This window comes from Ips typographus, linkage group LG6 (genome assembly GCF_016097725.1).
Source record: "Ips typographus isolate SLU linkage group LG6, UJ_Ityp_2.0, whole genome shotgun sequence".
NCBI lineage: Eukaryota > Metazoa > Arthropoda > Insecta > Coleoptera > Curculionidae > Ips > Ips typographus.
Genome location: NC_138427.1, coordinates 6,808,791 through 6,830,705, shown reverse-complemented (window position 1 = coordinate 6,830,705; position 21,915 = coordinate 6,808,791). Strand labels below are relative to the sequence as shown.

At 35.9% G+C, this 21,915-nt stretch overlaps 2 protein-coding genes and 1 long non-coding RNA gene across 4 annotated transcripts in view; 2 read left to right on the top strand and 1 right to left on the bottom strand.

Moving 5' to 3' along the window:
• The window catches only part of LOC145730535 (uncharacterized), a 65,936-nt gene extending 52,259 nt beyond the window's left edge, over nucleotides 1–13,677 (top strand). The window contains exons 3-7 of the mRNA XM_081981775.1: nucleotides 6,310–6,502; nucleotides 6,567–7,024; nucleotides 7,081–7,210; nucleotides 7,269–7,453; nucleotides 7,713–13,677. Of these exons, the coding sequence (XP_081837901.1) occupies nucleotides 6,310–6,502; nucleotides 6,567–7,024; nucleotides 7,081–7,210; nucleotides 7,269–7,453; nucleotides 7,713–7,721 (975 nt within the window). The 3' untranslated portion in view covers nucleotides 7,722–13,677. The remainder of the gene's footprint in view (nucleotides 1–6,309; nucleotides 6,503–6,566; nucleotides 7,025–7,080; nucleotides 7,211–7,268; nucleotides 7,454–7,712) is intronic.
• LOC145730540 (uncharacterized) lies at nucleotides 1,499–5,438 on the bottom strand. The gene is made up of 3 exons (XR_014178642.1): nucleotides 3,484–5,438; nucleotides 2,625–2,844; nucleotides 1,499–2,534 (listed from the first exon to the last, which is right to left on the bottom strand). It is a non-coding gene; the product is annotated as an uncharacterized LOC145730540 (long non-coding RNA).
• Nucleotides 13,678–16,685: 3,008 nt separating the features above from the next.
• LOC145730490 (putative multidrug resistance-associated protein lethal(2)03659) lies at nucleotides 16,686–21,721 on the top strand. Of its 2 annotated transcripts, none has more exons than XM_081981704.1 (15): nucleotides 16,686–17,096; nucleotides 17,147–17,362; nucleotides 17,418–17,622; nucleotides 17,671–17,896; nucleotides 17,944–18,100; nucleotides 18,154–18,319; nucleotides 18,380–18,511; nucleotides 18,853–18,999; nucleotides 19,053–19,272; nucleotides 19,322–19,844; nucleotides 19,895–20,158; nucleotides 20,211–20,274; nucleotides 20,329–20,479; nucleotides 20,534–20,764; nucleotides 20,820–21,721. In XM_081981704.1, the coding sequence occupies exons 1-15, from the start codon at nucleotides 17,020–17,022 to the stop codon at nucleotides 21,704–21,706; spliced, it is 3,666 nt and encodes a 1,221-aa protein (XP_081837830.1). In that variant the 5' UTR covers nucleotides 16,686–17,019; the 3' UTR covers nucleotides 21,707–21,721. The 2 variants fall into 2 exon arrangements, with proteins under 2 accessions (XP_081837830.1, XP_081837832.1); XM_081981706.1 differs by having other exon boundaries at nucleotides 16,688–17,096; nucleotides 17,158–17,362.
• The last annotated feature ends 194 nt before the right edge of the window (nucleotides 21,722–21,915 follow it).

Below are 21,915 nucleotides of genomic sequence, written 5' to 3'. Positions count from 1 at the left end.
GGTACGCGTTATATAAAGAACATATATTTTTTTATCTTAAGAGTAGTTACAATGCCTTTGTCCGTTCCTTGAACTGGTGAACATCTGTTAAATGACACAAAGAAGGAATGGGGGGTTAAATGGCGATTTTTTTGGGGTTTCTCTTGCTCATCAACCCCCCCCAAACAAGAACAGCTGACAAGCAGTAGCTTTTTGCCGGATGTCCAAGCTGACATCGTCGACCGGACGAGTACTTCCGGTTATCTAACTCGCAACGGAAAGCGCATTATAAAAGAAAAGAGAGATGGTACCGGTGCGTTGTGATCGCATTCATCGCGATTATTGTAAAAATTGTCTCGAATACTAAACGCGTCATTATGTTGTTTAGGCATCAGTTAAAGACGTTGAGAAATGGGTTAGCTTCCGACGGAAATCCTTTTTTAACGTGCGAAAGCGAGTCTATCAAAATATTTTTTTCTGCACACCGAGTGCCTTGTTTGGCATGGCTGGCTGTGTAGGTATTGTTATAGTTAAATCTGTTTTTAAGTGTTCTAAAAACAATACACCAGAGGCGGATCGTGGCCTTTAAATTTTAAATGTCCCGGCGCAGGTTCTTTAAAATGCGAATGGAATAATTGTGGGAACTCGGCCTGGGGCAGCAGGAAGCTGTCTGCAGGAAAAGAACCGACCGCGTTTACATCGAATCATTCTGAACACCTGCCGTTTCCTGTCTCAAGTAAAAGTCTCTTTGTTCTAGATGCAAGTATTCAAGATACACGTGTGAGTCTAGATTTTTCCCACTCTTTAGTTTTTCAAAAATGTTGTGCCTTGGACAAGTCAAATGTAATGGGTGAGATTATATCGTTAAACCTAATTAATACTGAAAGGTTACTGTATAAAGACCGGAGCAAAAATCGTTCTAGCAGAGCAGGTGCTCTTCAAGTTAAGAAGGCATGGCGTCGTTGGGAGCCCCACGTAAAAGCTGTCCGGCAGGTTGGAATCATGCAGTTCAATGATACTTTTCAAGGACTCACTATTATTTAGCTTCACCTTTATCCATACATTTTAGTCGATTAAAAACACTCAAATTCACCCTTGTTCACGCGCACACATCATCAAAAGCAGCGCCGGTATTGTTTTCGTTCCTGTGTTGATAAGATGCGAAGTAATTGTTTGCAGTCCAAACAGTGTATGCGATCGAAATCCGTACGTGGAAATTCACGTAAATGTTTACTAAAAGCCGAAACCACATGTTGGCAGTTGCGAAACACGACCCGGCTACATTGCGGAGAACGTTTCAATTCGATTATGGCTTGATTCGGTTCGTGTAGTCGAATCCCGGTAGTTTGCACAAGTTTGTTGTAGATTGTGTTAACAGAGTGTCTCTATAACGAAAATGACATGTTGAATTTGAATTTACGTCAAGCTAGTTTGCATTTACAAATCACTTAGAGTAAAATCAAGCCACTGAGACATAGCCATTCGCGTATATTAGATGGTAAGGGATAAGACAAGAAAACGTTTCTATAGGTTATGATTCAAACAATATGACTTTTAGTACAAGAATTGTCCTCTTAAATCATTTAAATCTTCAAGCTAATAGCTCACAGCGCACAAGTATAGGGTAGATTGTTTTTTCATAATTCAGTTCGTAATTTTGTAGGTATTGGTTGTTTTTCAACAAAACAGGAAATACTGAAACATTTCTTCCAGCTTCCAGTAAACAATTGTGTGCCTCTTTCCTCAACTTAACGTATTTACCTAAAATGTTTTGCTCAGGTTTAGCACCTTAATGGGTTTAAATAATTTTGATTCAGCCCGTGACTTTATGAATCATGGGTGGTCATCACAAAACAGGAGCTTTTCGGTGAACCATTGCAGAACTTTCTAAAACTTCCTTTTTAATTCAAATAACATGTACTTGATTTGTAAAATAATCAAAACAAACACACCAAAGCAGACAAATTGCCTAATTGTTGATTGTGACTTTAAGTGATTTGTGATATATTAATGGATAGTCACTTTAGGCTGACGTGCTTTTCAATATCCTAGGTCACGTGACTGCTCCGCAATTTAGAATTCTTCTATTGGTATACTTAGCAACAAAACTACACAAGTATAAATAGGTGTTCCTAACAACCAAACCATATATCAGTTTCAATTTTACCATCGGTTTACCACGTTATACTAAATGTGATACTAAATACTCTGATCACGTGAAGGGTTCCGTAGCTTAAAATAATCGTGTGTGTTTAGTAATTAAACTGCAGAAATATAAAGGAATTCATAATAACGAAACATAGAAGTATCCATTAAGAGCAGAACAACTATAGTTGGAACTTATCTTTCTTATTAAATGACGTTATTTTTTAGCATCTTAAGCCAAATGGTTGGTGGTTGTTCTAATCAACCAATGTTCATTTACTGACATTTGGACGTAAATAAACGACACAAGTTATGAAATGTCGTTCTAAGGAGAATTGTAACATTGTATTCTTTAGGCATCGTTCAATGGTGCTTTGAAAGTATGCTGGTATCTTATGCTGAATTAAAACCTAAAAACAAATAGAATTTAAGCAGACCTGTCCTAATTTGTTCATATTCCTAATATCAAGTTGGGTAGGAAATCCAAAATAGGTACCTACATTTCAATGAGTGTCTATTCGTTCTGAATATTGACGATCATTCTGGATATGATGACTTTGTTCAAGTACGGAAGTAGTTTTTGAGAACCAGGTAGTTAAGTTTTTAAGCCATGATATTCTCCTTCTTCTTTGTGGTCTTCTGCCATAAACTTTCCTTTGGAGAACGGACTTTAAAAGGTGATATTTTCTTTCGTTCTTCATTATATATCCAAGCTTTCTTCTCTTAACACGTTAAGCGCCACAGCGGTCCCTAGGGACCTCATCGGTTACTTCTTCACAGGGCCAGTGTAGTCCCTAGGGACCGCAGTTGCTCTTTAAATTTGTATTGTTCTTGGGGCCAGGGGACCGCATTTACTGTTTGTTTGATGTGGTTACGGGCTCGCAATGGCTTGGACGAAGCGATGCGCATAACTGGGATTTCATTTCAGTTGACACCAGTTCGACATTTGAATCATATAAGTAACCATAATAACTTGAATGATGCGGTCCTATGTAAGCAGAGTATCCGACATGATTTTGCATGCACCCTTACACAAAAAGTGATCAATTAGAGACACACATGCGCACTGCATTCCACAGCCAGCCGTTCCTGTATATATAGCGCCGATACAATTTCCTGTTTCGACTTGTCTGGACCGCAAATACGGACCGCTATGGCCCGGCACAAGAAATTTATATTACTGGGCCATTGCGGTCCCTAAGGACCGCAGATATTTTTTTGCAATAATTATACCAAATCAAAAGGTTAAAAAGAAAACATTGCAAATATGTATTAATATGGTCAGTAGAAATAAAATTCCACCAAAAAAACATCTTGGCCCAGAGCGACGTTTTACAAGAAACCACTGTGGCGCTTAACGTGTTAATAGTGTTTATTACTTCCAAGTCTTTCATTCTCTCCCTGTTGGTCACTCTGTCCACCCATGATATTCTCAGCATCCTTGCTCAATTTTCTTTAAGTCTAAAACTAAAGGCAAAGGTAAACGGTCTTTGAATGGAGGTAAATGAATGCTGAGTGATACTTCCTGATCAATAATATTTCAAGGTTAGTCATTTTTTTTAAGTCCTTGCAGGTTAAAAGTTGTGATGTAATTTAAGTCGTACATGTTTTTTTTACCTGCTTGACGTCATTTAAAAATTTTACTATACTAGACCATTTCCTAATTGATAACAAAAAGTTTATTTGATGAAAATGTACTCCCAAGGAATTAAGTTTGGATTGAGGTACAAATGACCCTCAAATCCCTGAATAATCCTTCCCTCTGAATATCAACTTAAAAGAACATAATCAAAACATGTCTAGAATGACATATATTATTTTTGACATCTGATGGTTTTGCTACTATTATTGCAAGTTTTAACTAGTTTTTTGAGCTGTTCACTAAACAAAAAAAAGTAATTTAGTAAATTATGGTATGCGACAATTTATTAGAGTTGAATATGTGTTTTTTATCGTTGCCGCTAAATAAAGCTAGCCGACAATGTATTCGGCGAATTCGGTTATATATACATTACATACAAATTTATAACAGCTGATTTGGCGAAAACGGCGTCAACTTGGCGCCGAACGACGCCATTTCGCCGGAGAGGCCAAGGTCAGTCATTTCGCCTGCCGGTTAGATTATTATTCGTTGGGTTTCAGTTATTCTCGTTACTCAGTCTAACTAGTATTCATTGCACTCGATGCTCGTATCGGTACCCTACCACACGAACTCAACTAGCTCTGCCATCATCCGTTTATAATTATTTTTATACTTAATTGCAGCGTTCCTCGGCCATGAGCTGGCTTATTTCTCGTTTGCGCGTCAAGACATTTACATTTTCATTACTCTGTTGGATACCGAGTGGAATTCCAACGCGATACCACGAGGTTTAAAAGTCTTCTTGGGGTCACTTGATTCGATAATCTGTTGAAGGAAAAATGACGCAGGCACGCTCTCGGTTCGCAGTAGATGAATAACTGTTTTGTTTACCAGCCACATCAGTGCTAATGCATTTCATGTCAGTTATTGAATTTCTATTATTAGTAATGCGTCCATTTCTCGGCCCATATGTGGGGAGACATCTGATGCTTGTTTACCAAACGTCACTAATGGAAAACTGTCACGGTAATTGCACCACAGTGCAAATCCAATCAATTCGACTAGAACAACACATTTTTCGAATCCCCCCTGGTATATAATAATATCCTAGAGTCAAGGATTCTAGTAAAAGGTGCGGCAACGTCGCAGTGAGGTCGGAGCGACCGATCAACTCGCTTTCCCTCCGCCTCGCCCCTTGACGGACCATGTTTTTCTGGGAATCGAGCGCGCGCCGTCCTAAGTTCCGGATTCCACCGCGCTCGGCGTGGGGTGGCAGCACCGGTCTAGGTGGCTTTCGTTGCCTAGGTTACTACGTATCTATTTTTAGCATGATTTTTTAATCGAATTTTACGGCAAAGCGGCGCAGCGATATTAAAAAATTGTTGGCTGCGAATCATATTAAAACAGGCCTTTCACGGGATTTACCGCGTACCACTACGTTCACTGCACATGTGTATTCATATTTAAGAAGAACATTTTACATCATCCCATTATGACGTAGTAGGTTGCACACAGCTACGCCACTAAGTTTTGTCCAAACTAGTGTATGTGTATCCTTCTCTATCAAACGTCATTGGAACGGTATAGAGCTACTCTAGTGTTAAACCTAACCCCACAAATACAAACGTCAACCTAACCACAATTGAGATGTTATAAGCCATGTCAAAAGTCAAAAAAAAAGGTGGAGATTATTACATCCAATAGCAACGCTTAAAGGTAGCTACGTCATCATACAGCCTGCGAAATGGTCAATTCAAATCAGGAAACATAAAGTTTCATTTTTGGTTGAAATTTGAAAAATATTATAATTTTGAACTCTCGCTACAATCCGGCGTTAGTGAGATATTTCATTTTCTCCGAAGCAAAGTCTTAACCATCCTCAACATTTTGTATAAAATATTATAGAAGAAAAAAGTTGTATAGGGTTATTCACGTTATTCGACACGGAAGACTGTTGTTGAACTGTGTAGCAAAGTTGTTAGTACAGAATAGGGAATCAGATGTATGATATTTTTGTTATACTTTTCTGTTAACATTTTTATAGTGAGAAAAAGCTAGAAGGCGTTTTGCTATCACTTTTATTACAAGGATATTCCCCCGAAGTCGTACGGTGTATAGTTTTCAAGTACAACATTAGTTTTAACTGATCATCCTGTATACCGTGTAACAATCTATAAACTATAGGGCTGTGATAAAAGAAAACTGTTAAATTATATAAGTCTCACGCTTAAAAAAAGATGACCACATTCCTCGTCGCGCGTTCTTCGCTAACTCTTCCTTGTGTGTTTTGCGAACTTAAGATTTCAAGTGCATCCATCCAAGATCATATGTTAGTGTGGAACGGAATTTCAGGAATGTTGATTGGTCATGAACTGACGGAATGCGCTACAAGAACGGCAGTTGTAGTTTACGACGTCCCGGTTTTGCCCGGCACGTTGCCGGCAAAACGTTGTACGTACGCCTGGCGGTACTTTGGCCATTTAAATTGTTGAATTAATGCAAACCGATAAACACTGCTCAGCTGTTGCGGAAAGTTACATTTATTGCATTCATTCGTTTCACTACGGCAGAATGTTGGGTATTAATCAGATGTTTTATTGCAGGCTGCCATTCTCCAACAGACGGCAGAGTACATTTATTCACTGGAACAGGAAAAAACTAGTTTGCTTTCCCAGAACTGTCAACTTAAACGGTTACTAGGTCAGCATGAAGGGGGTGAGCTTCCACCCAAAAAGCGCATAAAGTCTGAGTTGATAATCCCTACTGTCTCTGCTGCTGCTGAATCCGCAGATGAAGGTTAGTTTTTTTTTAGGAATTATGAATCAAAATTTTAATGTATTTTTTCTTCGTTAACCTAAAGGTTTGGGGTCAATGTCGCCAGAACCAGTCAAGCTAATAACGCTAACTGTCAGCAATGGCAGCAACGATTCCTCCAGTGAATTGAAAGCCGCTTTGGAACGCGAACGAAACTTAAGGTTGCTGCTCGAAGATCAAATCAGACAGCTGGAACACCAGTTGTTCCAACAACAACAACAACAACAGCAGCAGCAACAACAACAGCAGCAGCAGCAACCAGTTCATAAGAAAATCAAGAAAACTGCAGTGTTTCAATTTGTCGCTGAGGAACCCGAGGAAATAGCAGGATTACAGCTAGTGACTGCCGATAGTTTGCCTCCTATCGGACACACGCAAACTGTGGTCTGTTCAGCGCCAACGTCACGGTGCTCCACTCCTGAACCTACTGTTGGTTCTATGACGATGAATGAGGAAGAGCGACTGCCAAGCGTGTTGAAGGCAGCGATCAAAGCCGAGCCTAAGGTGGGTAGATGTCAGTTTGATAGTTTAAGTCGTATTTAACGAAAAAACTCGTTTAGGTTGAGGTAGAACGACTACCATCGCCCAACAATGGTCACGAGGAAATAAGCTCGGGGAATATCTACTCAGTCAGCAACACTTCACGGCAAAACTTGGAAACCATCGTGGAAGCTATCAGGCATCTGGAAGGTATGCAGTTTGCTTCAAAGTGTAGAGATAAATTGTTGAGGTTTGATTTTGTGTGCAGGTGATCACATGTTTGGAGATGACTCCACTGTTGGTGCGTCAGTAACGGTGACCACATCACCGTCCGATCCTCAAGATATCCCGCTAGCCCTGACTACCACTCGATCGGAATCCTTTGTTGAATACAGCGCAGCTACGGTGCAACAACATCAACAATCTCGACCGGGCGTCATAGTCGTCAAACAAGTGAGTTTTTAAGTTGAGATTTTCTTAAGTTAACTATACTCGGGAGTAATTTATATTATATAAAATCAGAGGATGTCAACAACTTTCTACTGCTAAAATTAAAAAAATATATTTTTCCTGTCAATTCAGGTTAGGTGGTCGCAATAATCTCCACTACCTCTAATATCATAAAAAAAAGCAGAATCTATCAGTAAACCTAAATTAACCTACTTTCCAATAATTTTAGGGATGAATGTTAACTCATTTTCTTTGTTTTTAGACCTCGTGATCAAACATAATTCGCTTCGCCAGGATGCGCCACTGCGGTCATGGTAGGAAACCAGCATCGGCCGAGTCATCAGGGGGACTCAACGTAAAAAAATAATGTGCGTTTAGTTTATTTGGTTGTCGTTTCCATAACACCCTCGTAAATACAGCCGACCGTCAGGCTGCCCTCCGTGTTCATCCAGATTGATGATCGTGATCGTTATCATGATGATGATGATCAGCTTTCAGTCCCGATTTTTGACCGCGTCGCACCCTCGCGCAAACCCGACTTACGCCACAGAGTGCCAAAGAAACAAAGACTGATTGACGAAAATATCTCGAACGGCAGAAACCCATCCACGTTGTTCTGTTTTTCTTTTTTTTTTTTCTTTGTTATTAGTTATTATTATGTGATTGCATTTAGAGTGAGAGGAATCACTTTTGAGAGGGTTTCTCCCGGTCGAAACGTGTTTAACACGCGTAGGTTAATTTGCTAGAATCTAAATTGTACGCGAGGGTTTCTTCTTGAATTCAGACGCTAAGACGGTTTGGAATTCTCATCCGGTTTATTTAAAATCCTCGTTAGAACGAAAAATTCCTGAAGCGGTTGTTGAGACGCGAAGTCCGCCGCTGATTGTGCCATGAAATTTATACCAAACTATTAATTTTATGAATTAGGTTTAATTATGTATCGAATAAATTTTAATCGCGCACTCTGTCTCGTAACTCGGGTTCGCTGGGTGTCGATCAGTGACACCGCCCACAATTACTTCCGTTCGTATAAAGTTTAAATCAAACATCACTAATTCCTAGTGAGAGCCGTATATAAAATTCATTCACAAAAAAGGAGCACGAGCATAGAAAACGCAATTTTTTTGGGGGTTGCGTAGTAAATAACTAAATAAACAAAAAATTAAATGTAAATCATTTTTGGTTTCTATCAACCAATGTGGTCTCAGTAATAATGGCTACTATGATTCAAAGGTCATACACTCATTGTTTCCGTCATGGAAACAAGGGAATCGAACATTACAGAGCTAATTTGTACTGGAATTTGACAGTAGGAAAGATTTAATAAACAATGAAATTCAAAAAGTTCCCGATTTTGACAAATCAGAGATTAATGCTGACTAAGTTGATTTTTTGTTGTTTGTAACAACTTTAATTAGAAAAATAGTTCTCATAGAAAAAAATCTGGGTGAAAACTCTATTACACCTTATGACACTTGTCGTTTGTCGTGTAACCTGGCCGTCCCATTGTGGCTGTGAGGAGTGCATAATTAATTAAATGCTTTGATTGGCTACCAGCAGTGATTTCCCACCCAGCAGTGAAATTTATATACTTAAAATACCAACAAAAACCACAAAATTTGAAATTTGAGAGCAAAAAAACAACAAAAAAAACTAAATAACGATTACCCCAGAATAAACACTTGACTTTTACAGCAAGTCAGATTTTTTAATTTGTTTAGCAATAGTCATGTCATTATAGTCTATTTTCGCTTGCTATCGCTTCTAGTTCTTATCGCAAATACTATTGAGATGTATGACTTATTCAAGCAAACTTGAATCAAAATGACGTTTGTTTCTCTTGAAAATATTTTTTGATATGAAGAAACTTGATAGAATTAGAGCATTGGTCAAGATTATTTGTACAGCCCCTGCGGACGGGATATTAAGGGCCATTTACATAGATTCTAGCTAAACTTTAGTTTGAAGTTTAACTGTACAGGGTGCTGCATTTTCGATAGTTTTACGGGGTACAGAGAAAACGGTAATAGATAGAAAAAAAGTAGCATACGTGTTCCGATCTCATTTTCCGAGCTGATATGACTGGCGAAGAGTGAACTGCGCAAACTTCTTTTGTTTCAAAGATACGGGGGGTTTTCGAAAATTGGTAATTTTTGAACTTCTTCTGTATTTCAGTTGCTCTTAAAGTTATCGAAAAAGGAAGAACGGTTCCCGGTAGAAGTTTTCATGTAGAATCCAATGGCGTAGTCAGTTTTTTTCTATTCAGTTTAGTTTCTGACATATGACAGTAAGTTACATTTTTTTAAATGAAACATCCTATATATTTTTACGTCATTTAATTCTGTTAATTTTTACCTTCTCAACGGTGTATTAAAACATATAAGTTTGTAGAGGTTAATCCTGTTATTTAAAAAAAAGACCTTTGCTAAGCTAAAAAAAGGCCAATATCTAAAATACCAAACAAAATCGGAAATCCTATAAACTAACACATCAGAAAATTAAATATTTTTAATAAATCTTATTAAAAATCTAAGTTATAAACAGTTCTACCGTCACTTTAATAAGAAAAGTGACTATTTCTATTGTCTACTATTTTTAAGGTAGAAGTTGAAAAAACTGTTTATAAACGACATGTAACATGTTAATATGAACATAGTCAAATTTTGTTTCGACTGTGGGTATTTTTATACATATTATTTAGCCCTTTTTTGTTAAGGAAACGCCTTTTTTCTAATTACCAAGATTAACATTTACAAACTTATATGTTTTAATACACCATTGAAAAAGTAAAAATCAACAGAACTAAATAAACTAAAAATATATAGGGTGTTCCATTTAAAAAAATATAACTTAGTGTCGTATGTCAGAAACTAAACGTAATAGAAAAAGACTGACTACGCCATTGGATTCTACGTCAAAACTTCTATCGGAAACCGTTTTTTCTTTTTTGATAACTTTAATAGCAAATGAAATACAGAAGAGGTTCCAAAATGACCAATTTTCGAAAACCCCCCGTATCTTTGAAACAAAAGAAGTTTGCGCCGCCGACTTTTCGCCAATCATCTCAGCTCAGAAAAAGAGATCAGAACACGTATGCTACTTTTTTTCTATCTATTACCGTTTTCTCTGTACCCCGTAAAACCATCGAAAATGCAGCACCCTGTACATTTTTTATGTAAATTTTAGGATGCATTGTTTATTGTTCGTAAATAATATACTAAATGAAAAGAAACTTTTGACATTGACTTCCGTTAATTTTAGAGTTTAGAACTTTTTACTTGGGGAAATAAACTATTTGAAACCTTTTGAAGAACAAGAGACAATAGTGCTTTATAATGTCTAAACAAAGATTCTTAGTAATGCGAAACTGTTGTTTTCCTTCTATTTCCCAAAAACGAAGTCTGATCACTAATTTGAAATCAGCACTAAATACTCTAAAAGTCTGTAGTTATTACAGTTTTCGAGATTTCAAGATAGGAAAAGCATTTAAAACACATTGTAGAGAAAAAATTTCTGGGATCTTTGTTATACTGTTTAGTACACACCCCTAAAAAAAATCTCTTATCTGTCAACTTTTTATCTTAAACTGAAGTCATGAGAGTGTCACTAATTGGAGCCTAACTATCGGAATATTCAAACTTTTGCTAAAATTGGTCATTTCTTCTCTTTGTGTTTTGAAAATTCCTTTGGTCAATTTATGGCACTCTGCAAAAAGCAAATTTTGTGTTCTGCTCTTTGACCCCTTTTGGAAATGATGATTCAAATTTTGGACGTACTTAAAACATTCCATTTAAAGAGTTTAGCAAACAGAAAAGGGCGGTGGAGCTGGGTGTCGCGAGCCAAAAACCAAAGGACCAAAATATCGGTTTATTTCGTACGTAATACATAAGATATAAGCAAACATTCGCAAACGCGCGCTAACATAATACCGTTCGTTTGCGGTTCTATCCAAGGTTAAACATGACTATTTTTTATTTTATTATTTTGTTACTTAAAAATAAAAAGAATTGAAAGTTTCTTTTTTACGAAACGCCAAAAACATATATTTATCGTAATTAATAATATTACTGTAAGGAAGATTTTTTTTTGTGAATTGTTTTGTTCCTTTTGTACATATATTGTAATAATTCATCTAGGATTAATAGAGGAGGTTCTGTTAGATTAAGGGACCTCCCGGCTAGAGTTAGTGCGATTTTGTATGTTTTGAGTTTTTCTACGACCGGTCGTGCTCCGGCGCCTTGATTGTAAATTATGACATCATTATTAATTAAAACATTCCATGTTTAGATGATGATGCTTCAGTTGCAAAAATGAAGAAGGTGTGTGCAAAATGTGATGATGGTCGGGACTGGTCGAAAACTTGCGACGTAGCACTGGTCGGTCGTTATTTTCGTTGTTTTATTTAAATATTTGTCTGTAATAATTTTTCTAATATTAATAATCCGTAGTCGGTGGCCTCTCGAGTATTCTCTCTCTTTATGTCTATACTCGAACTTTTTTCATAAAAAAATTATCTCTCATTTTAGACACAATGTTTGGGGGAGGAGTTAGGTTTTTTGTGAGAAGAGCAATTATTCAAAAATCCAACTAGAACGGCTGTTGATCGAGAGGCCGTCCCTACGTAACGTATTCTGTACATAAACAGAAAAGCAAAAAATCGTATACGTGAACTATGAAGTTTTGAAAATATAGAAATTGTTTTTCGTTATATGTGTACTAAAGTAGTAGACGGATTTTTAATTATTAATATAGTAGCGTTAGCTCCACGGTCACATGAAAGTTCAAATAGTAAATTTGAACCATTGCGTTCTACACCGAGTAAGTTTTGGAGTGCGTAATTGAACGGAACGAGAGGATTATTTTTAGTGCGAAATTGCGGCTGTCTCGTACGTACTAGTTGCGTTTTGAGGTAGCTCAACAGGAAAGTCTGACGTTTTCGGAAAATCTCTGCGATATGTTTGTAATAATTAAAGTAGGTAAGGTCTAGGAAAGGTTGAACGTTTGGACAGAGACGCGGTCATTGTATTTTTTTATTTCGTGTTAAGAGTGATAAAATTTAGGAAATTCTTTAAGATTTCAAAGATAATCGGTCCGGTCCTAATGAAAACCAAAGTTTAGGAAAAGGTTTACGTGAAGGTTAAGGAAACCCAATGCAGGTGCTTTTAGGTTGAATTAATGGATGGGATTTCAATACGACCGGACTTATCAGTAGTTGCATGTATTATTACCTAGACGAAATTAATATTTTACTAAATCATATAGATGTAGTTTCGGCTCCCTTCGGACACGTAGTATAAAATTGCATCCATATACACCTGACCTGCGTCTTAGGATTTGTTGTTGGCAAGGATTTATGGTTAGCGTTAATAACTGGATTTTTGTATATCTGTCTATTTTTCATCTTTACCGGTTTTGCCTGACGCGTCCACTTTTTGGAATCGAACGAAGTACAAAATAAAAATGCAAAACTTTAGCGCGACGGACTCGTGTCAACAGGCAAAACTCGGATAAACTTGAAAGTTCGATTCATATTATAAGCAATTTGTATTGTTAAAAGTTTACTATAAATAATATTGTGAAAATCTGTCGGTTTCAGTTTAAAATACTACTTATTTTTCTACAATACTGTTTAGTTAGTGTGCTGCCACTAGTGAAGAGAAACCACGTACTAATTTATCATGGTGATTTTTTAAACGTTTTCTGCACCGAGTATTAATGTTTACCCGAATAAGGTTTCAGTTTTAGCGTTGTCGACGATGTTCCTATATTATAATTATACACACAAAACCGGAAAAAGTTTAAAAAATTGTTGCCCTACAAGATGATTCCGTTTAGTACATAGATAAACCAGGGAGACTATTGAAAATATAAACTTTATAAATAAATACTAAGACATTTAAAAAAATACTGTTTTGCGAACTCTGCGGAAAATTTACGTTTACACGCATTTCGGACCTCATTTTTTTACTTTAGTTCGTAGCTGTTTTTTTTTCTATAACAAATTTAAGAATATTACGACTTTTCAATCTTTGACGCCTTTTAAGTCGATTTTTGATCAGAGTCGGTCAAGACGCGCGCTTCGTAGACTTGACCCATCCTGACAAGGATGACGAAATGTTTACGTATTATTGCACATTATTAGATTAGATGTTTTATAATGTGCGTTTTCAAACATTTTATGTTTGCTTGTATTATTCTGAACATTGTAATAAATTCTTTATGATGTCTTTATTTGTTTTCTTCTTAACATAAGTCGTATATCCAGTTAAACCTCCAGATCCAGTATTTATAATTCAGTTGAATCAGAACATTTGATTACCAATCCACTCAAATCCATTAACTATTTGGAAAAATTGGATCTTTTACCAGGAGTATAGAAGCAGCAGGAGGTAAATTTAGTTTTCTTGACAATTGGCAAATGCGACAAGTATTAGTAGCAATTAAAATTTTCCCCTTGCGTTTCTACTCTCCTGATAATATGCTTGATTTTCTGTAAAAAATGGGTTTTCTATCAGGAGTATAGAAGTAGCAGAAGGTAAATTTAGTTTTCTTGACAATTGGCGAATGCGACAAGTATTAGTAGCAATTAAAATTTTCCCCTTGCGTTTCTACTCTCCTGATAATATGCTTGATTTTCTGTAAAAAATGGGTTTTCTATCAGGAGTATAGAAGTAGCAGAAGGTAAATTTAGTTTTCTTGACAATTGGCGAATGCGACAAGTATTAGTAGCAATTAAAATTTTCCCCTTGCGTTTCTACTCTCCTGATAATATGCTTGATTTTCTGTAAAAAATGGGTTTTCTATCAGGAGTATAGAAGTAGCAGAAGGTAAATCTAGTTTTCTTGACAATTGGCGAATGCGACAAGTATTAGTAGCAATTAAAATTTTCCCCTTGCGTTTCTACTCTCCTGATAATATGCTTGATTTTCTGTAAAAAATGGGTTTTCTATCAGGAGTATAGAAGTAGCAGAAGGTAAATTTAGTTTTCTTGACAATTGGCGAATGCGACAAGTATTAGTAGCAATTAAAATTTTCCCCTTGCGTTTCTACTCTCCTGATAATATGCTTGATTTTCTGTAAAAATTGGGTTTTCTATCAGGAGAACAGGAGTAGCAGAAGGTCAAGTCAGTTCTCTTGACAATTGCCTTAACCCCCTTGCAGTTCTGCTCTCCTGATAATATGCTCGATTTTCTGTAAAAATTGGGTTTTCTATCAGGAGTATAGAAGTAGCAGGAGGTAAATTTAGTTTTCTTGACAATTGGCGAATGCGACAAGTATTAGTAGCAATTAAAATTTTCCCCTTGCGTTTCTACTCTCCTGATAATATGCTTGATTTTCTGTAAAAATTGGGTTTTCTATCAGGAGAATAGGAGTAGCAGAAGGTCAAGTCAGTTCTCTTGACAATTGCCTTAACCCCCTTGCAGTTCTGCTCTCCTGATAATATGCTCGATTTTCTGTATAAATTGGGTTTTCTATCAGGAGTATAGAAGTAGCAGGAGGTAAATTTAGTTTTCTTGACAATTGGCGAATGCGACAAGTATTAGTAGCAATTAAAATTTTCCCCTTGCGTTTCTGCTCTCCTGATAATATGCTCGATTTTCAGTAAAAATTGGGTTTTCTATCAGGAGTATAGAAGTAGCAAGAGGTAAATTTAGTTTTCTTGACAATTGGCAAATGCGACAAGTATTAGTAACAATTAAAATTTTCCCCTTGCGTTTCTACTCTCCTGATAATATGCTCGAATTTCTGTAAACATTGGGTTTTCTATTAGGAGAACAGGAGTAGCAGAAGGTCAATTCAGTTTTCTTGACAATTGGCTTAACCCCGTTGCAGTTCTGCTTTCCTGATAATATGCTTGATTTTCTGTAAAAATTGGGTTTTCTATCAGGAGTATAGAAGTAGCAGGAGGTAAATTTAGTTTTCTTGACAATTGGCAAATGCGACAAGTATTAGTAGCAATTAAAATTTTCCCCTTGCGTTTCTGCTCTCCTGATAATATGCTCGATTTTCTGTAGACATTGGGTTTTCTATTAGGAGAACAGGAGTAGCAGAAGGTCAATTCAGCTTTCTTGACAATTGGCTTAACCCCCTTGCAGTTCTGCTTTCCTGATAATATGCTTGATTTTCTGTAAAAATTGGGTTTTCTATCAGGAGAACAGGAGTAGCAGAAGGTCAATTCAGTTTTCTTGACAATTGGCTTAACCCCCTTGCAGTTCTGCTTTCCTGATAATATGCTTGATTTTCTGTAAAAATTGGGTTTTCTATCAGGAGAACAGGAGTAGCAGAAGATCTATTCAGTTTCCTTGACAATTGGCTTAACCCCCTTTGCAGTTCTGCTCTCCTGATAATATGCTCGATTTTCTGTAAAAATTGTGTTTTCTATCAGGGATACAAATTATTTAGGGACTTAGCCAGCAAAATTATTTCAACACATTATACTACTCTTCTCTTGAAAAGTATAGGCATTTAGCCAGAACAATCATTTCAGCACAGTTTTCTACTCTTCTTTTGAAAATGATGTACCGTACATAGGCAACACCCTGTATGCTATCAGGCACAAATAGCTGTTAACTGAATCCTATTCATATTTAGGTACTCAGAACCGTATCTATTTCTTAAACATCTTACGAAATAGGCTATAGATTATCAAAAAATAAGGGCAATATTTTGATTAATAAAATAATATCGGCAAATCACCTTTATGACATATGTACTGGGGGTTTCCTTTTATAAAAAAAGTTAAAAATTGTCAAAACCGCTGGGATTTTTTTTTATTTAGTTATTAAAGGTGCTTCGTTAGCCGTTTAAAAAAAATGTCGTACGCCCCTGTTCCTCCTTAGGTATATAACAAACAAAATATATAATCCTCTCTAAATAAGGATAGATAGAAGATAAAAGCTCACTTGACTTTTCCTGCTAACCATACGAATTTTCAGCAAAAAATCATAGATTTCAAATGTCGGTTTAAATAACATAAATAAATCAAACTATGTTGTCCTGATTTATAATCTTCAAATTTTTATTTGCCAGTACGAAAATCATTTGACATTGAAATTGGACACAAAATCTTAGTTTCTAATTAGATTAGTTTTATCTTGTCAGTGAGACAAGATTTCAATCTAATATTTTGGCAACAAATAACCGTGCATGATTTGATGAGATGTTTTCGTGAATCAATATTGAAGATAATGTCACAACCATTCAAAAATCCCAATCAGTTTCAATGAAAATGTAATAAATCATTTTGTAATCGTTTTAAACCCGGTTTATCAACTAATAAACATTTGTAAACGTACAGTGGCATTAAAAGAAAAAATTAGCAAACCACAGAGGAAATAGTTTACTTTAGAACGTTGGCGTTAAACAATTATTGCATTAAGCTAAACGCATAATGGGCCACATAAAGACCGCTTCTTTGCTACACTAGCAATATCTAGTTTGTAAGTGGTGAATTTGTTCATCTTACGAACGTTGTTGACATGATTCGGCAATGCTGTAACGCGAATAAAAGTATTTGGGCAGATTATCAATAACAATGTCGTTTAAAATTAGTTGTTAAATGTACGAAAATGTATAGTGGAAATCAAGAAGCACGAAGGAAAAATCCTAGAGGAACTGCTAGCCTCTTGTCTTTTGTTACATTTGGGTAAGTACATCTCCAGCTAAAATAAACTATACTGATTTCAAGTTTAAAAGGTATACCTTAGGCTTGTTCAAAAAAGGATATAAAGGACAACTGTCGGAAGATGATATTTACCAAGTTCCCAAACATTGTAGTTCGCGACGATGCTGTGATAAAATCGAACAAAACTGGCAGTACTGCCGGAATACCCTCAAATTGCTAATAAGAACATTTGGGAAAAAATACTTACTCTACAGTACAATTCATTTAGCATGGCACTTGATCAGTAGGTAGGTTATAACTGGCGGATAGTATGGCAAAAAATAAAATGTTTTTTATTTATAGTACTGTGCATCCCATAGCGATGAGCCGTTTTATAGCATATTTTGACAAAAACCAAACTCAACATACCAGATCGGACGCCCTGTACTATGGTGGTTTGCTGATATGCCTATATTTGTTTCGCAGTTTGTGGATTCACAATTATTACATGCTGGAAGGCACTTTAGGAATTCAAATTCAAGCCTCACTTACAGCTTTCATTTACAGAGTACGTGAAACTAATAGTTAGAATATTCCTACAGAACATTTTTTGTAGAAAGTGCTAAAAATACAACCTGACCAATTAAGAGAAAACAAAACAGGAAACGTGATCACTGTCTTAACCAAAGATATCAGAACTGTGAATAGCATTATATGGACTTTAAGTGACATGTTTATTGGTGGAGTAAAGTTCTTTTACATCACTTATTTGCTTTATAACAGGATAGGAGTGGTGGCATTTTTTGCAACTGGATTTGTTGTGGCACTGATGTTAATTCAAGGTAAAAGACAAACACCACAAAGATAAAATACCTAATTAAAATTTTAGGTATTATGGGTAAGTTTATTTTGAAGTTGAGGCTTAAAGCTGGCGGAATGTCCGATAAGAGACTTAATCTGACGAGGGAAATTTTGTCTGTTTTAAAAATAATAAAAATGTACACATGGGAGGCGTTTTTTCATAAAAAGCTTTGTGATGCACGATTGTAAGTAAGATATCAGGAAAAACTCTAAGATATGCTTGTGGAATTGATTTTAGAAAAGAAACAAAAGCAAATTTACGTGGTTGGTTCCTGGGTGCAAGCAGTTTTTCCATTGGACTGTTATTTGTCAAAATGATTTTTCCAATTTTTCTGTTAATCTACCTGTCATTTGGATACCCGGCAGATACCGAATTAGTTTACTATCTCATGAATTTACTCAAGGTTAAAGTAGTATTTTTTTAATTATTTGAAATGTGTAAATAATTGTGATTTTTTTTTTAGGATTATGTCGGAGTTATGCCCAATGGTGGTCTCGGTTTGGCTGCGGAATTTTATGCCGCTATTCTTCGTATAGGTAAAGTACTAAGTATGACTGAATCTGTTAGTGAAGCAATAGCGGAAACCGATGAAAAGGTAAGACAGTAAAATTGTATTGGGTTTTTCAATCTTGTGAGTTATGTTACTTCTGGTTATACCGGAAGGAGGTACCCACTTGATTATTTTAAATGGAACAGCCGGTGTATTTATACAATGCAACAACATTTTCTTCTTCAGAAACTGCTAATAAGGTTATTATAAACAAAATGGAATGTTTAGCAAAGTCATTATTAGTACTAGTCAATAAATGTTCAAAAGTTTAAAGTAGCTAACAAATATTTTAAAACACTTCCACAAGACTGAGAAAAACCAATTAAACTTACTAACTTGTTGTATAATGGCTAGTCCTGATATCTTCTCTAGTAACATTTTTTTAGGATAAAACAAACAGAGTTAAATTTGAAAATGCATCACTGTCACTAAATGGAAACCCAATCCTAGATACAATAAGTTTTAATGTAAATTCCCCAGGTTTATACGTGATCACAGGGCCTCTGGGATCTGGTAAATCTTCTGTCTTCAAGGTAAATTTTTCAGCTTTAGTGAATCAGTTGGAACAAGATGTGTTTTCTATAAGGTGATACTTAAAGAATATCCACTATCCGTTGGGAAAATAGAAGTTTGTGGAACAATATCCTATGCCTCTCAAGATCCTTGGTTATTTCCGGCTACTGTGAAGCAAAATATTTTATTCGGTCAAACCCTCGATGATAGAAGGTATGAAAAAGTTATTGAAGTTTGTTGTTTGGTGCCGGACTTTGAACTACTCCCATACGGTGACCACACTATAGTACTAGGTAAGTTACTGATTGTAGTAAAAAAGTGTTTGACGTTAAGATTTAACAGATGGAGGTCTAAATCTTAGCAAAGGGCAACAGGCCAGAATCAATCTAGCAAGGGCAGTTTACAAAGATAGCAGTATTTACTTACTAGACGATCCTCTAGCTTGTTTAGACGTCAAAGTACAAGACACTATATTTCGAAACTGTATCAAAGGGTTTCTTCAAGATCGTATTGTGTTTCTTATAACTCAGGATGATAGATATTTGCAACAAGCATCCAAGGTGTTCACACTTGAATATGGGCAAATAAAATCTATTTCAAAACAAACAGAAGAAAATCAGACCGACTTGCTGAATAATCCAAAGATTTCCGATGACCAGTTTGAAAATGTATTAAATAATAACCTTAAGGAGGATAGCCAAGTAAAGGTTTATCGAGAAGACAAAAATACAGGAGGAGTAGATTGGTCCAACTACTTTAAATACGTAAAATACGGGGGTGGTGTACTAATTTCTGGGGTTTTATTGTTAATTTTTGTTGGCTGTCAGTTCTTGGATAGCTACACTGATAAGACACTATCAAAATGGTAAATTTTAATTGCAGATTACTATGGATTATTTATTTGTAAGCTTTTAGGGTAGATTACCAACAGAATAATTCTGTGGATAACCAGACTGTAGACACAAAATTCAACCAAACAACTTTACAAAGAGACAATATTTTTGATCAGTTTATTATCCTGAGTGTGCTGTCAACTTTACTGGATTTAGGACAGTCGTATTGGTTTTTAGTATATTGCAGAAAAGCTTCCATTAACTTCCACAAATTAATGAGCTGCAAAGTGATCCATTGCGCTATAACTTTCTTGGATAGGAATTTTATTGGAAATATTTTAAACAGGTAACAAACTCATGCTGAAGGGGAATATAGTAGTATCCAAGAATATTTTTAGATTTTCTTACGATATGGACCATATTGATGAGGTTTTTCCATTTTTGATTCAGGATTTTATCAAAGTACGAAGTAACTCCGTGGATATACACCATATATTAATTAGTGTTTAATTTTAGTCGGTTTTGTCAATTGGGGGCACTCTAGTGTTAGTTGCGATAGTAGACTGGACATTCATCTTTATTTCGTTATTCTTTTTAACTACTTTAACTGTAATACGAATGTTCTGTATACCAACTGCTAGAGCTTTAAAGCGACTTGTGGCAATGAGTAAGTAATCCTTACTATACTAGACTGGTAATTAATCAAGTAGTGATTATAAAGCTAGAAGCCCATTTATTGGTCATCTAAACGCCACAATGGACGGTCTGTCGACGATAAAAGCTTTCAAAGCACAAAACTTATTAACGGAAGAGTTTGACAAGCACCAGGATTTGGCTATATCCGCTTTGTACATGGAATTGACTACGAGCAGAGCATTTGGCTACATCTTGGACTTTAACTGCTCCATAATCATAGCTACCATAGTGTTCACGTTCCTCTTTATTAATAAAGGTATTAGTATATTTGATTTTTTTTTTAAATAACTTCTGAAGATAATTGTTTATAGACACTTCAGTGGGTAATGTCGGTTTAGTCTTATCACAAACACTCACAATGTCTAGCACTGTAACATGGATGGTGCGTACTTGGGCCAATATAGAACAAACTATGACATCAGTGGAAAGAGTAGTTGAATACATAGAAATTACCCAGGAACCTAATGAAGGTCAAACCGTCTTGAAATGGCCTGGTCAAGGCAAAGTGGAATTTAAAGAAGTTAGTTTAATCTACAGCTTCGACAGCAAAGTGCTGAAAAATGTTAGTTTTATTATTAATCCAAGAGAAAAAGTGGGAATAGTTGGAAGAACTGGAGCTGGAAAAAGCTCCATTATATCAGTATTGTTCAGACTTTACAATTACCAAGGATCTATAGAAATTGATGGAGTGAATATTAAAAATATATCCTTAGAGTGCTTAAGAAGGAATATTTCATTAATTCCACAAGATCCAGTAATTTTCTCTGGTTCCATACGTGAAAATGTAGATCCGCTAGATACTTGTTTGGACAAAGACATTTGGAAGGTGCTTAAAAACGTCCAGTTGAACCATTTGGTTCCAAACTTGGACGAAAACATATTAAACATAACGTTAAGCAACGGTCAGAAACAGTTGCTGTGCATAGCAAGAGCGTTGCTGAGAAACAACAAAATTGTTGTAATGGACGAGCCGACAGCAAATTTAGATGCGGAGAGCGACAGTTTGGTGCATGACCTAATTGAACAACACTTTAAGGGTTGTACTGTAATAATGATCGCTCATCGGTTACATTCTACGTTGAATTTAGATAAAGTGATTGTGATGAAAAACGCTAAAATCATAGAGTTGGATAGTCCTACTAAATTGTTGAAAAACAAGCAAAGTTTGTATTATCAGATGATAAATGTAGGTAAATAAATTATTTTTTTGGAAGATTTTATTACCACCATATTATACCCTTCCATCACAGGATATCCGATCCTATCCGACCTTTGTCACAAGGAATAAGAAACTTTTGCACTCACTTGTAAAATACAGGCCGCATTCGTTTTCATGCTCCATAGAACGAGCAGAGCAAATATGATGTCACGATGACATAGTTTGGCAAAATTATAATTTAACGTCAT